The sequence below is a fragment of the Sycon ciliatum genome, chromosome 7, assembly GCF_964019385.1.
Source record: "Sycon ciliatum chromosome 7, ocSycCili1.1, whole genome shotgun sequence".
Taxonomy (NCBI): domain Eukaryota; kingdom Metazoa; phylum Porifera; class Calcarea; order Leucosolenida; family Sycettidae; genus Sycon; species Sycon ciliatum.
In genome coordinates this window covers 18,398,543-18,414,170 of record NC_088649.1, presented here as the reverse complement: position 1 = coordinate 18,414,170, position 15,628 = coordinate 18,398,543, and the positions used below count along the sequence as shown (strand labels likewise).

At 47.1% G+C, this 15,628-nt stretch overlaps 1 protein-coding gene across 2 annotated transcripts in view; it reads left to right on the top strand.

The window, feature by feature from the left end:
* LOC135821148 (uncharacterized) overlaps positions 1 to 15,628 on the top strand; it is a 127,467-nt gene that overhangs the window by 10,091 nt on the left and 101,748 nt on the right. Inside the window, exon 2 of one of the 2 annotated variants that reach the window (XM_065334211.1) lies at positions 1,779 to 1,970. The exons of the other annotated variant lie outside the window; for it this stretch is intronic. Within the exon in view, the coding sequence (XP_065190283.1) occupies positions 1,779 to 1,970 (192 nt within the window). The remainder of the gene's footprint in view (positions 1 to 1,778; positions 1,971 to 15,628) is intronic. 2 annotated transcript variants of the gene reach the window in all.

The window sequence follows — 15,628 nt, the reverse complement described above, 5'->3', positions numbered from 1 at the left end:
CACAGGTCATTATGGGACCAAGTGCACGGAAATTTGATGTGTCATTAAGGATAATGGACATCTTCTCGAGGTAGTCGGTTTTATTCATTAAAACAGTTGCACGGCCCTTATCAGGGCGCGTGACAATAATGTCTTTGTCATTCCGTCGTTCACGCAGGGCTTTGAGGTGTTCACGGTTCAATGAAAACGATCTTTTATCCGGTAATGTGCCAGCGTGTTCCTTGGCCTCTGCTCGGATCTTTGCAGCGCAAATGCACTGTTGTGAATTAGATATTGGTCTAAATTGTAACAACTTGCAGTAAAATAGCTCAAACTCAGTCATTCTGACTTCTTTCTTCTTAGATTTTGATGGGGTTATTATGCTTGTTCACGTTGACATCACCCAGCAAGCTTGGCTATTCTTTGCATAAGCCAAATGAACAAAAGAAATGAGGAACAAGCGCGGCCAATGATGCGAACACACGCGTGCGACTGCAGAATAGGCAAAAGGAATATACATGTAATAAGACAGTCCTAAAAACACACGAAATGTCAACTATTTACTTCAACAAACGAAACTGGAAACGGATGAATACATTAATTATAACAGCTGACGACACAAAGCGGCATAACACGTGTACACATGATAGTACAATTCTACTTATAAACTACAGCCGAGAACCACTTAGCCGAAAGTTACACGACATGGGTAAACCATTTTCACATGTACAGATAATTTGCAAAAAGGTTCGAACGTTCAGGAAAAATACATCACTCACATGACGCATTGGCAGCACGAATAAGGCAGACTCCAACATTCTGAAGCCGTCGTCGGTGTCCTGATGGCAGTTCCATTACTGAGGCCGTATGCGTCGTCGAGCTCGGCTAGCAGCCACCAACTAGTCAGCGCAACCTCGGCCACGCGCTCGCATCAGCTCCATACCGGCGCTGACGGACCTCCGGGTGACCAACCAGCCGAACAGTCGCAAGTCTCGACTCAACACTGGCTGTCCGTGCGCTCTCATCCCTCACTCCATTCCCTCCTTCACTCCTTTTGATAAAAACTGTTCGCTCTCCTGAAGGAGAGCGTGGAGAAACGTTACTTCTCCAAACAAGCAAATCAAACGTTAGCGTAAAAACACTTACTTTCGCAATGTTCTGCATTTTCATGTACCAAAAAGGCTTGGGGCATGGTCGATTCAGGGCTAATCCCGAGCAGGTACACTTTGAGTGAGCGTGACCGTTAGGCCAAATCCAGCCGAACCTGGCGTCAGTGTACTTGGAGTGCAATCCGACCACACCAGCCTCCACACCGGTGCAGAGGCTGGTGTGGAAATGGACTTTGGCGTGTTTGACAGCTTTCACAGAATCTTTGTACAATATACGTACATTTTGCAAACTTCACCCTTGCTTTGTTCAATTGGGCCATTGTTGCTCGGACCACGCCGCCTTGCACTCAATCCAGATTCGCCAATCCATGACACTATTGGATTTACTGTACCATACATATCTCAATAAATGAACTCATTTTGACGAAATTTTGAGCCTAATACTTCACCTTCTGTTTGGGCATTGGTCAGGACTAACTTCCCGCCAAAAAATTATTTTCAGCAAATTAGCACCTATTGGGTGTTTTTTGCAGATCCCTGGCCATTTGATGTTATTCATCTCTATTTTATGACTATCGGTTCCTCGTTTCCTCGTCGGTTATATATTAAAAGTAAAGTCCACCTGTGAATTGTTTTACTTCTGGGTATGTTTTGCTGGTATGTGTGTTTGCTGTGGTATTTGCTGTGCAGATTCTCCAGCACAGCATATCACTGCTTTGCAGTGGCTGTTTTCACCATACTTGCGGGGTCCCTTGCCCATGGACAAACATGTACCTATTTACAATATGGCCCATTTCACGCTCGCGAAAAATGTACAAATTATAACCATTCTCTACCTGCTAGGGCGTATGTCTCTGGCACAAGTTTAATTGTCTTAACTCGGTGAGTGCTTCTGTTACCTAACTGTTGGTGATGGTGCATAAAAGGAAAGACCTTTCATGACCTATTGGTTTGTCATTATTTTTGTAGTTTTGTATTGGTTTGGTTCCTGTGTTCTGTGCTCTGTGCTCCGCACGCTGTTCGTGAACGTGGGCATCATTATCACGTGTTTTATTTGGTCAGTGCTTTGTAATGCGCTTGCGCACGCGCTGCCAATATGTTTGCTTTTTGGTTCAGTTCTCAGTTTTACCTTGTCACGTCCGGTCCTATTTGCCCGTCTCTCTGTCTTGTCTTAGAAAATGTAGTATTTTTTGGTCGATCCACGTCGAGTGCGATGAGTCTGAGAGGTAGGAAGGCCGAGGCCCTGGAAACTAGCGTGCGGGTGCACAAAAGCTAGTCAAGATAATGGTCCCGTTGTCTCTCGAGATTTGCCAACATGTGAACAAGTTCTTTCTCATACCTCACATCAGCCATAACAAGTGCAGGGTTGGCTGCGGGCAGTCAGCCATATTGCATTACTCTCCAAGGGTACCATCAATAAAATTTCTGTTAAATAGGAATAGCAAGATACAGTCAAGCGGTTTCCTATGACATGATGAAGGCAGCATGCGATTGAGTACATCGTTTGAATCACTTGAATCTCACGACTCACGAGTTCGTTGCAGTCTTAACCTTTTGAGCACGCGTGACGTTCTGACACGTCATGGCCACCGCCACTGTGACACGCGTGACGTTCTAGAACGTCACGAGTCAGTACGGAACTACATTGATTCCGCGTTTCTTCCGTGGCGTGGCGTCGAGCTGTACCTCTGCACAGATAGTACGCTTTCCAACGGCCAAAGAGAGTTGGAAAGCTTGTGTCTTTGTGGGTAACTTGAACATTTGGGCTCATGCAAAATCGCACCGATTTTGGGATTTCCCCACAACTTTTTGCGTCAGCAAAAATGTTGTGCTGGACCGCGCTTTCCTGTCACTTGGCAGTGGCTTTTCGTTGGTGCAGTTTGTATCCCACCCTCCCACCCCTGACTTCTGGGTGTGTGTTTATCGATATATTGTATTGGTTTTCTTATTGGCCATGTGGCTATTGCAGTTACGACTACTTTTCTTTTTTAGTTAAAGGGGAAGTTAAGGCAAAAATTAAAATTTCACCAGTTGTAGTCTTCGGGGTGCTGAGTCGAATGGTCTTGGTCCGAGAAAGCTGAGACGCTCCCTTCCTACTTGAATCCCAATCGAACTCGCGCACTTCCACCGAAACTGGGTGACTGCGCCCTACTAGATGGGGATTTGTATGCAAAATGTCACTAAAAGTGCCATTTCGTTCTTATAAAAGCACGGATGACCGCGATTGGCCCATATGTTGCAGTCTTTTGGACGCTGAGTCGACTGGTTTTGGTCCAAAAAGGCTGCGATGCAGCGTTCCTCCTTTATTCCCAATCGAACAGGGTTGAACAAGCGGTCACGTGCTCCTGGGTGCCCAAATCACCTGGTCACCACGCCAGCAAGGTACAACTTTGACACCAAGGTTCTCTCGAGTGACAGGACTGCACCCAAAAAAGGTCAAACACGCTAGTAAGTTGTACCCTGCAGGCACGGTGACCAGGTGACTGGTGTACGCAGGAGCACGTGACCCCTTCAGTGTTCAACCATGTTCGATTGGGAATAAAGGAGGAACGCTGCATCGCAGCCTTTTCGGACCAAAACCAATCGACTCAGCGTCCAAAAGAGCACAACATATGGGCCAATCGCGGTCATCCATACTTTTATAAGAACGAAATGGCGCTTTTAGTGACATTTTGCATACTAATCCCCATCTAGTAGGGCGCAGTCACCCAGTTTCGGTGGAAGTGCGCGAGTTCGATTGGGATTCAAGTAGGAAGGGAGCGTCTCAGCTTCCTCGGACCACGACCATTCGACTCAGCACCCCGAAGACTACAACTGGTGAAATTTTAATTTTTGCCTTAACTTCCCCTTTAAAAAACGAGGGGTGGTGTGTGTAGATATCGTACATGCAGTTGTATGTAGTACTATGTACGCACGTGCAGGCATGCACGTGCTTGTACCGCTTTATGTATAGCATGAGAGAGATGACATGGTGCACTTCTGATAGAGAACTAAAGAAGAGTGTTTAGCACAATGGCTGTCTTGTGAGTGACTGAATAGATGTCTACATTGGCGCAGTGAACGAAAATGACAAAGGGTGCCGCGAATTCGATATTACGTAACATTCGCGAATGCTAAAATAACTCAGTTTGAATGTTTCACGTAACTTTTCTCCTTTTTTGCCTATCGCCATATTTGCCATGGCGATGTGCAGTGCTGGCAGTTTTCATGCGCATGCTTGATCCTTTGGTGATCATCTTTTGGCTTGCTGACTACACTCGAGAAGTTTCAGTTTCTTATCCTAATGCTACGTCTGACGACGATCAAGTCCAATCCTTGTTGCTCTGTGTCTAATGTCAGTAACAATTGATCCAGTAATGATAGAGCTACAATTGTAGAGCTCTCTCGACTCAGCGAATAGAATAACTTCAGTCATACAGTATTTTGTGAGTGGCACTCAGGCCGGGAAATTCAAACTGTATTTATGCCACCACAAAGGGCAGGACGCCCAAGGAATTTATTCCTGACTATGCTGCGAGCAACGTCGGTGCTGATTTTGAACTCTGGCTCGAGGACATAAATGATTTCCTTTCAATCAGTGAAGTGACGGCAGCAGCTGACAAGAAACGCTTGTTCTTGAATCTGGTTGGATTAGCAGTGAGGCGCATTGTGAAAGGTCTGGTTGTCACGGTGGAGCAGACACAAGATGGCTCACCTGGAGATGAGTACCAAGCCTTGACGGACGCATTGTTGGCACACTTTCGACCGTCAACAAATGTCACGTCTGAACGTCACAAATTCCACCAACTCCGCCAAATGGAGGGCGAGTCGGTGACTTCGTTCGTTAAGCGGCTGAGAGAAAAGGCAGATGTTTGCGAATTCAGCTCCACTTCTGTGGATACCGTTGTCAACTGCCAAATTCGAGACCAGCTGATCGTGGGCCTGCGTTCTGTTGAGCTTCGAAAGGAGCAGCTGAAACAGTCGAAGCTGACCCTGAACGACGCAGTCACCAAGTCAGTGGCGTTGGAAGCGTCGATTACTGACAGTAAACTGTACGATAGTACCAGAGCTAGTGACGCACCGCCTGTGTTCCCCGTGCCCATCCAGCGTGTGCAAGCTGTCTCTGCAGCTGGTTCTGGATCAGAGGGAAAGAAGTGCAAATACTGCGGACGTAGTCACAAACCAGGCATGCGTAATTGTCCTGCGGCCAACGTCACCTGCAACAAGTGTGGCAAGCGAGGGCATTTTGCAGCGGTCTGCATGTCAAACAAAGTGGAAAGACACGAAGAAAGAGCCCGACCAGTAGAGGATGAGCCTGATGAGTATGAGCATGCAAGTCGCATGTACGACTCCGCTTTCGCCGTCAGTAGCTCGGCACTCGCAGGCGACAAGACATTCCAGACTACACTCAAAGTCAATGGTGAGCTGTGCACTGGACTGTTAGACACAGGTGCCACTCGGACGATCCTCACTGATGATGTGATCAAGCCCACGTGCAAGAGTGACCGCTTGCTGAAAGCGTACAATGGCGGTGTCGTAGAGACTTTGGGCATGGCTGACGTCCACATTTCACATGGTGGCAAGAACGTGAAGTGCAGTTGTTTCGTGGTAGCAGCCAGTCAGCACTCCGTTCTCTTCGGACAGGATGTCATCACGGAGCTGAACCTCCTGTCACAAGCAAACGTGGTGAACGTGTCACCCATCGAAATCTCTCTGGAAGACGGTTCAAAGCCTCTAGCCCAGCCACCACGACGCCCAGCTTTCAGTATCCGGGCTGACATCGAGACCGAGCTGAAACGGCTGACCAAGTTGGATATCATTGAACCCGTCAAGGAAGCCACGCCGTGGGTGTCACCACTTGTTCCAGTCCGCAAACTGAATGGAGCATTGCGACTATGCGTGGATTACAGAGAATTGAATAAGAGCGTTACACGTGAGCGCAACGTTCTTCCAACCGTTGACGAGATCACAGCTCAGCTTGATGGCGCAGGGGGTCTTCTCAGTTCTAGATGCGGAATCTGGATTCCATCAGCTACTCTTGTCAGAAGAAGCAAGGCCTCTAACGACTTTCTCATCGCACTGTGGCCTGTTCCGTTTCAAGCGTTTACCTTTCGGTATTGCATGTGCGCCTGAGATTTTCCAGCGAGTGGTGTCCGACATTCTGGAAGGCCTGCCAGGAGTCATCGTCTACATCGACGACATCCTAGTGTTTGGCTCCAATCAACCAGAACACGATGCACGGCTAGAAGCAGTCAAGCAGCGACTGCGAGCAGCTAACCTCCGACTCAACTGGACCAAGTGCCGACTGAACCAGGACCGTGTGAAGTATCTGGGACATTGGCTAAGTGCGACTGACTTGTCCCCCAGATGATGACAAGTTACAAGCCATCCAGGAGCTGGCCCCTCCGATATCTATCTCTGATGTGCGACGGTTCCTGGGGATGGCTACGTACCTTGGAAAGTTCATTCCGAACTTGGCCCAGATCACGGCTTCTCTGCGCAGGCTAGCAAAGCGTGATCCCTTCAGCGTAGATGATGAAGTCTTGCAGGCACTCACCTCAGCAAAGGCTGGTATAGCATCAGCTTTGCAAGCGTTGGCATTCTTTCAACCAGCATTGGACGTCCCTACTGCTATCAGCTGTGATGCATCGCCAGACGGTTTGGGAGCAGTCCTGTGGCAGAAGAATACCAGTGGCTGTTGGGTACCAGTGACATGTGCCAGTCGCTCTCTATCAGATGTTGAGTCACGCTATTCTCAGCTGGAACGAGAGATGCTGCGAGTGGTATTCGGCCTGGCTCGCTTTCGGCAGTATGTACTAGGCCGAGAAGTGCAAGTGTTTACGGATCACAAGCCGCTTATTTCTATCGTCCAGAAGCCGTTCGACGAAGTGCCACCGAGGCTTCAGAGATGGCTGGTCGCATTGATGCCCTATCGCTACAGCTTGGTGTTCGTCCCTGGTCAGCAGATGGTTTGTGCTGACACCCTCTCTCGAGCTCCTCTACCTGATCGCACAGCTTCACCTGCAGAGGCACGTTCAATGGCGGAATTCGTTAGTCTCATTCTCGAGGCTTGTCCGGTTCGTTCCAAGGATATTCGCCAGGCCACGGACTCTGATCCGACACTGAGCAGCGTCCGACAAAGAGTGGGCACATCAGTTTGGTCAGGGTGCATCCAAACGGAAGAGCCTTACTTCCTGCTACGCCATCAGCTGACAGTCATTGACGGAATTGTCATGCTGGACAATCGCTACGTCATTCCGAAGAGCTCCGCCCAGCGGTGCTGCGACTAGCACATGAAGGGAATCCAGGCATCGATGCATTCCGGGATACCCTTCGCGAACGGGTTTGGTGGCCAGGTCTCATGAAGGATTCCAATCTGTTTGCAGAGAAATGCTCTGAATGCTGGCGTAAACGCTCCAATCCAGCGCAAGAGCTCCTCCCTACAGAGATAGAAGGTGTCTGGCAGAAACTGGCCATTGATTTTGTTACCATTGAGGGAGCCACGTTCCTATCTGCTATTGATTATGGTTCCCGCTGGCCAGAGCTTCTACCACTGTCCAATACTACGACAACGGGTGTGATCGACAAGCTGATGGAGTTGTTCGCACGGTTTGGTCTGCCTTCAACACTCGTCTCGGATTGGGGCCCACAGTTTGCATCCACTGAGATGTCCAAGTTTCTCGCTCAGTTGGGTGTTGAGCATTGCAAGTCTAGCCCCCGGTATGCCCGCTCTAACGGTATGGTGGAGCGACTACATCGTCTGGTGAAAGAACGAGTTGCCAGTCTGAGACCTCATCTAACGCTACACCGCCGCATCACTCAAGTCTTGTTCGACATTCGCAATTCGCGGCACCGGATGCTAGGTACATCGCCGAGCGAAGCGTTGTTCAGCAGAGTCATTCGGACACGGGTTCCAGCATCCATTCCCCCACAGATCGTCAGCCCATCTGAGCAGATCAAGGCGAAAGCAGCAATGGTTGAAGGTCATGACTCGCGCCGAGGTGTCCGCAAGTTACCCCATTTGCCATCAGGTACGCGGGTAGTGCTCCATGATGGGTATAGCGACCCTCGAAAAGAATGGAAGGTAGTAGAGCAGTATGGTCGTCAGGTTGGGGTCACTGATGGGTCACGCATACTGCTCCGGAACCGTCAGCATGTCACCGAGTTTGTAGCACCAGCAGCAGCAGCACCCATGAGTGAACCTCCGGCACAGTCAGAGAGGGAGCATGCGCCAGAGCCAGTGTGTGCTCCAGCACTGCCAGTGTCCGACCCAACAAGCCTTCCGTCAGCGAGCAGTGCAACATCCAGGCCCGAAGCTCCGGTAACTGCGCTCACATTGCCGTTGTCTCCTGCAGCTTCACCGGAGACGACAGCACCACCTGCAACACCGGCCTGTATGTCACTGTCACCGCCAAGATCTCGTCCAAGTGTATTCTGCGAGGGCGTACAGACCAGAGCTGGCCGTCAGATCAAGCTTATAGAGAAAGCACGTGAAGCTGATATCTGAGTCGTCGAGTCATGCATTACCAAATGAGTGGCTTCAATCGCTACCAGATTGGCGTTGTTTAGAATCTTCTAACTACCTTGTGAATATTTAGATTTTTTTCTTTATTTTTTCCCCTTATTGGTCGAGTTTTCCTCTGCAAGCTGCAAGCTGCAGGATACGGATGCAAGTGTTTTTGTTTTGTTTTTGTTTTCCTTTTTTCTCTTTCTTCTTTTTTTCTTTTTGAGGGAAGGGGGGTAATGTAGATATCGTACATGCAGTTGTATGTAGTACTATGTACGCACGTGCAGGCATGCACGTGCTTGTACCGCTTTATGTATAGCACGAGAGAGATGACATGGTGCACTTCTGATAGAGAACTAAAGAAGAGTGTTTAGCACAATGGCTGTCTTGTGAGTGACTGAATAGATGTCTACAGTGTGTGCGTCGTGGGCCATTGTATGGTTACATACAGCTTCAGATTGTATGGCTAGTGACAGGGGGGTTGAGTCTGCAGGGGAAGAATACAGTGATTGAACTGAAGCTGGATGATGACCGTGTGGTGAGTGTGTGTGGGGGGGGGGGGTTTCGAGATGCCGTCCTGGGGCAGGGATGTCGGTCATTTAGCTTGGACGGATGTTTTTTTAAATTCTTTATTCTCACGATGGCACCATCGCCAATAAGAGATAAATTTATGAGAAGGTGAGATTGTGGGTTAAACAGTTGGAAAGTGATTTACATCACTTTGAACTTTACAAGTATGGGAGAGGTGTTTGAATTTGAATTCTTTATTCTCACGATGGCACCATCGCCAATAAGAGATACATTTATGAGAAGTGTTGTTACATTCATTGTAACATTTTGTCGTTTTCTGTGTGTTTTGCTGTGCGACTACAGTAGCAGCAGTGTCTTGTGCTATTTTTTTTCTCATCAGGCCCTATATGCGTACAATTATTCAAGAAAAAAATCAGGAAGGAGATATAATTATATCAATAATAAAGCCATTGCCGAGCCACCGTGCTCACAGCAGAGACTTCTGTGTGTGTGTTATTGTTGTGAAGTGGACCACAAAGACGACTCCTAGGATGTACGAGTACAGTAAAAAAATGCGAGTCGCTCTATAAGTTTGAACTGGAGTTACATGCGCGTGCATACATTTCAAAATACCAATTTCGCGTAAAACTACCTTTCTGAAAACGGTCATAACCTTTGTACTCTTTGTTGTATTTCCAAAACAAAAACAGTTCTGTGCTCAGGATAATTGAAAGAATCGTTTGAAATCAAGTTTTGCTCACATAGATTGAATTTAAAAATTGTACTGCGTGGCAGAGGTTTTCAATGGGCCCGGGCTCAAAAGGTTAATCATGGCTATAAATTATGAGTGACTATGAGCCCCAAACTGAAGTGAAATTGTTGTGGGGGTCTCGATGCTGAACTGAAGCATGATAGAGACATTGTTGGCTAGGCTAGGGTGTTCATAGAGTGTTGGATGCTCTAGAAGGGTAGAGAAGATCCCAGTAAAGCAGAATTTGCGAAAATTCGCTGAGATACAAAAAAATTGCGACAATTTATTTGTGGCGATCTCCAAAATTGTGCTGATTCATTGAATCACAGTGCCCAGATGCTATACATGCACTGTGACCCGGAAAGGTTTCAATGACATGGGATACCTACCTAAGAGAGACACAAATTGACATAGGAACGCATACCATTGCCGTTTTGAACCCACAGACTCTCGAACAAAGGCTGAGAGATGAACGACCACATCACGGACACTGTACACTGTATTTTGCAAATCAGAAGAAGAACAGTGTGGAATTCAAGAACCAACAAGCAACGCAACTACAGTCAACTTCGCTTATAACGACATTCGGCGGGGCATCAAAAAAGTGTCCTTATTCGCGAAGTGTCGTTATACCCGAAGTCTCATTATAGTGATATTATGTATTACAGTTGGAAGGGACTTTGCTCTGGGCATGGAAATGCTGTCGTTATTCGCGAATTGTCGTTATATCCGAAGTCGTTATTAGCGAAGTTGACTGTACCACTGAATGCTACGAACGGAGAAAAAGGAATTCCTGAAAGCAACGACGGAGTGAATAATCAAGAAACAAACAAAGAAACAATCAGAAAATCAAACTACAGTAGTGGAAAGGAATAGGAAAGAGGCGGTTTCACCGGTCAGCGGGTGCTTGCAACCTATACAGGGTTACAGTACAACCGGTCATATAAGGACTTATCACTCTCTTAGTATTGGCTCCCCTTGATTATCGCTATACCTAAGCAGTCAAATATTCCTGCAAATTTCACTCCTTCGGGCTATATTAAGGAGGTTTAGTCCTTCGTAATCCGTGGGTACTTTACGTGTGCGTACCACGTGATACTCAGTGACCCACGTACAGACGTTTTCTGATTCACGACATACCGTGTATGGAGGCTCACCCACGTTCCACCAGAATGTGGGTGAAAATCAGAATGGAGCGCATTGTGCGAGCTGTCAGGGTGCTCAGCTGAAGAAGTTTCCGAATCACAAAACTAAAATATTCGATGAGATTCTTAGGTCCGGGTCGCTTCGTCTTTGACCAGGTTTGGGCCTTTCGCTTCATGCTTTTGTTTGTTCCGTGTGACTAAACACAACATTGCAACGTAGGTGCCCTTCATCCACTTTACGTGTATTACCCACATACGTGTTTCCATTACGTGGGAACTAAACCTCCCTATTGACTGCTTATCCCTTTGTTTAAGGACTGTACAACTTTCTATCCCCTGGGATCGAAACTTTTCAAAATTTCAATCGATCGTAACCAAGTCATATCTGGGTTATTTCCAAAAACTAAAATGAGCCATGATCTCAGTAAATGGACCTTAGGGGTGAACTTTTTTGAAATTCCCTTTTTATTTGGAAAATGTACTTTAGTATGTAGACTTCCATGTGACAAACTTTCAAATCAATATTAGCCTTGCAAGTACCTTGAATTCTCCATATTGTAGAATGCACTATAATTGTCAAATTCGGCTATGTACATACCGTAAAAGCCCCTGTATACGCCCACTCGAAATTACGCCCACCCTCCGTGTACACGCCCAGTCAGGGGAGGTCAACACTTTTGTTTCGAAACAGCACCCATGCCCATGTATACTCCCAGGTATGCCGGCAACACCAGTACATGCACAGGTACTGATACCCATTACTTACTGCTATCCCTATTCCCAATATACGCCCGGATCCAAAATAACGCCCGTGCCCATGGATACGCCCAGGAAATCGATGCTGCTATTCTATACGCCCGGGGCCTATACACTGGCTTTTACGGGTATATGCGGTATCATACTTGTTGCCAGGTTCGCGTATCCCGCGGTCACTGAGGCAGCCAGTTCATCCAGTCCGTACTTTTTGAAGAGTGGGCCGGGCTGTGACTTTGGCGAGAGCAGCGCTTCAGCTAACAAGATGACAAGATTTTCAAAAGGTCCTTGTCGAGCGCAGCAAAGTGATTGTCGCCAGGGCAGCTACATCAGATTGATATCCAGTCCACTATCTCTGCGGCGATTACGGTTTCCTCGACACGCGGACCTTCCTGCTCCAAGTCATTGTAATTCTCATCTTCGTCGTTGTCAGACTGACGGAGCTGGCGCTTCTCTGCCGCCGGTGCGAACGAGTTGTTGTCTCCGACATCGCAATCATCACGCTCGCTGTCATTGTACCCTGGGAGACATCGCAGTAGAACGACTCGTCGTGCTCATCTAAAAGACACGCGTTCTCATGCGGCACACCGACAAACTCAATGCCACAATCGTTACTTGCCATTCTGACTGCCTACAATCGATCGACTGATCTATCTAACCTGCAAACAAAAAATTCAAGATAGACTTCGTCTTTGACTTCATTGCCCTCACGATCGATCGCGGTCGCGTTTTCTTGGAGTAACTAATTAGGTCCTAAGGTATATTTAGTCAGTCGGCGGCTCAAACATGTAGGTCGAAGAGAAAATTCCCAGCTGTCCATTGCAAGCAGTCAAATATTCCTGCATATTACACTCATTAGGGCTATATTTGATTTCTTATGGGTTGCGCAGTTGAACGGTGCCTAGTGCATGGTCACATGCACTTTGCTGGGTTGTGCAACAATGGCACAATCCGAGCAGCATTCAGTAGCCAATACATGGTTGTATGAGTATGTGATGGCGCAACGGTTGTGCAATCATGAACCTAGGATTCATGATGTTATCGTTCTGGAATTTGAAATACGGACTGTTTGTCGTAGTAAATCTAATATTGACTTCGTACTTGGTCAGCATAGGAAATAGAACCTCATAAAATACGTCGGCTTCGCCTCGGTCTTTTACTAGGCTTTTGTTTCGTATATTGACCTCGTTCTCAGTCAATATTAGATAAATAATGTGGAAAATATCTAGAGTGAGTCTGCGTCAAGTCATTGCTCTTGTTGCTACCTTGTTTATCACCATTGTATTCGACTTGAAGACTAATGGTACGAAATGCCTAGATGAAATTATAGTGCTTCGTGTGCTGAGATATTTATTTAGAAACGAAAACTAGTCGTTTAGGGAGCTCCGGAGGAGGGGGTTGAGAGCCTGTTCGTTTCTCGAAAATGATTGATGTACAGCTTGGATGCGGGGGCACGTCCAGAAGAAAAAGAATAAATGTCGATACATGTACTGTTTGTATGTGTTCGTTTCTGAGGGAGGGGGGAGAGGGTTGAAGAGAAACGACTAGTTTTCGTTTCTAAATAAGTATTGGTATTTAAGGAAGGCCCCTTACTGTATTGCGCATGCTCGGATACCGATGAGTGTTGTTGTTTTAGCTGACCCAGAGTTATGTCTACCACATGAGTCATAGTGTTTTGTGAGTTCGTGTAAGGATGCATGAATGTGTATTGGTATGTTAGTCCTCAAGGGGCCTAACAGTCTTTATCTCGAGCCTCCCGCAGATTGGCAACTCCAGCCATCTACTCCGTAGGTGCCCCAATTGCTGCACGTCCTTGAACAATACCACTCCCCATCTATAAGACCACCTGCTTTTCATTAATATAGCACATTAGAGCTTGCGGTAATGTAGGTTTTAACACATTGCACAAGCCACCACTTCACACGCACTCCAGCGGCTTCCAAAGAGCCCGCAGATCCCACGCTATTCATTGATGCATGTCAAGTAACACGTACATGCACGCTGTGGTGGCATGTAACATGCGTACGCCGGAACTCACCTGAACTCGCCAGCCAACCAGCCATATGCGGCTGCAGCACACATCGAAGCTTGAACCCGTAACGCATACACCATACTTCGCGCTGGCCACATTGCTACTTCATATTTGCTTTGCTTGGGTCATGAGAAGAACACCGGTTTGTTCCTTTCTCACCCACCCACCTCTTCCCAGCTATGAATAATATTGATATCCTTGATTCAACACAGGTATCATAATTCATACAAGACGAAAATAAATAGGAGTGCTGGGCCAGCTATCTCCTCTCATCTGGCAATTATCACGGCCTTCGGCCATCACACTCATACTCCCACACTCCTGCCTCCTAACGGGCATTGCACTTCGTGCGTGGGCCGTCCAAACTCCATCCATTTCATGGGCGCCCATCTCATGGGCTGCACTTTGTGCGTGGACATACATACACACTATCATACAGGCCGTCCACACTCCGCCCAGTTCATGGGTGCCCATTTCATGAGCTGCACCTCGTACGTGGACTAACCTACATGATTATCACATGCCAGATTCAGTTGCCCAGCACTCCATGAATCCTCCATATGACAGGCGCGTGCTCGGCGATGGGCATGGGGGGCACGTGCACCCCCCAAAAAATTTCAATCTGGGTAATTGCAATTGTAATGTATGCAAATATGCTCTAAAATTCAAGAAAGGTTGCAAACAAATTGCAGAAAATTGCCGGGGGGCTCCCCTCGGCTCCCGTGCCCCCCCCCTCCCCCCCTAGTTGGGGGGCCGAGCACGCCCCTGTATGATGTGTGCTCTCCACTGGTCTGCAATAGCGAGAGCATGCGTGTTAACGGTGGTTAGTGTGCCGAGCCATGTGGATGCACCACCATCACATTAAAATTAGGGCTGAAACGATTGTGGATTCTCACCTATCGATTACTCTTTATCTTAACGATCGATTAATCGATTATGATTGTTAGTAAATACTGTCAGAGTTTCGTGCAAAAATTACTCTGTTTCAAAGAGCTAGGCATTCATAATACCAAAAATCTGCATTTGTGACAGGGTAGCTCCGAAACATGGCAGTTTTGAAGTCAATGTTATCTCAGAATGTGCACCATGCACCATGCCCCTGGCAACTGCATTCTCACAGTGGAAAATGATTCAAACTTCACAAAGCGAGGGTTTTCAGTACTTTTTGGACTCAAAATCCCTAACGAGTAGTCTAGAACGTAACGATTACTTGACTGATAAGGCCATCATTTTTTATATCTATGTTTCGCGTCAGTTCAACTTCCAGAATCATATGCGAGAGGTGGAAAAAAATAAAAAGTTGCAAAATAATAAAAAAAGGCTCATCAGAGGTGTATGCACTGTACATAGCACAATAGCTCGTGCATGGTGTACATTCGAAAGAAAAATCGTGCATCGAAGCACAACATCTGGGTTATCAGCATGAGTAAAATATTCACTTTGGACAGAGGAGGCAACCGTTGGTGCCTATGCTTCGCTGGAATATTGTACTCAGACTTCAGCAGCGGTGCAAAGAGCTCCGGAACGACGCATCCTCTCAGCTTAGGCGATCAATGCGGTCTGGTGTAAGCTCATAGAATATTGCTCCCAGATGCCGAACAAATGATTTACCAACGCTGGCCTAGGCTAGAGGCCATTTCTGAATCCCAGCTTCGCCGTATGCAACCTGTCCACACTGATGACTCGCACTATCGTACACTCACTGTGCATGTTTTATTTTTTATTTTTTTCCGAAAAAAATCAAAACGTATGCGTGCGGACGACGCGAAACATAGCTATAAAAAATGATGGCCTAAGGAATTATCGATCGCTTACCGACTAATTGGTATAATCGTTTTAGCCCTAATTAAAATGTCTTCTTAC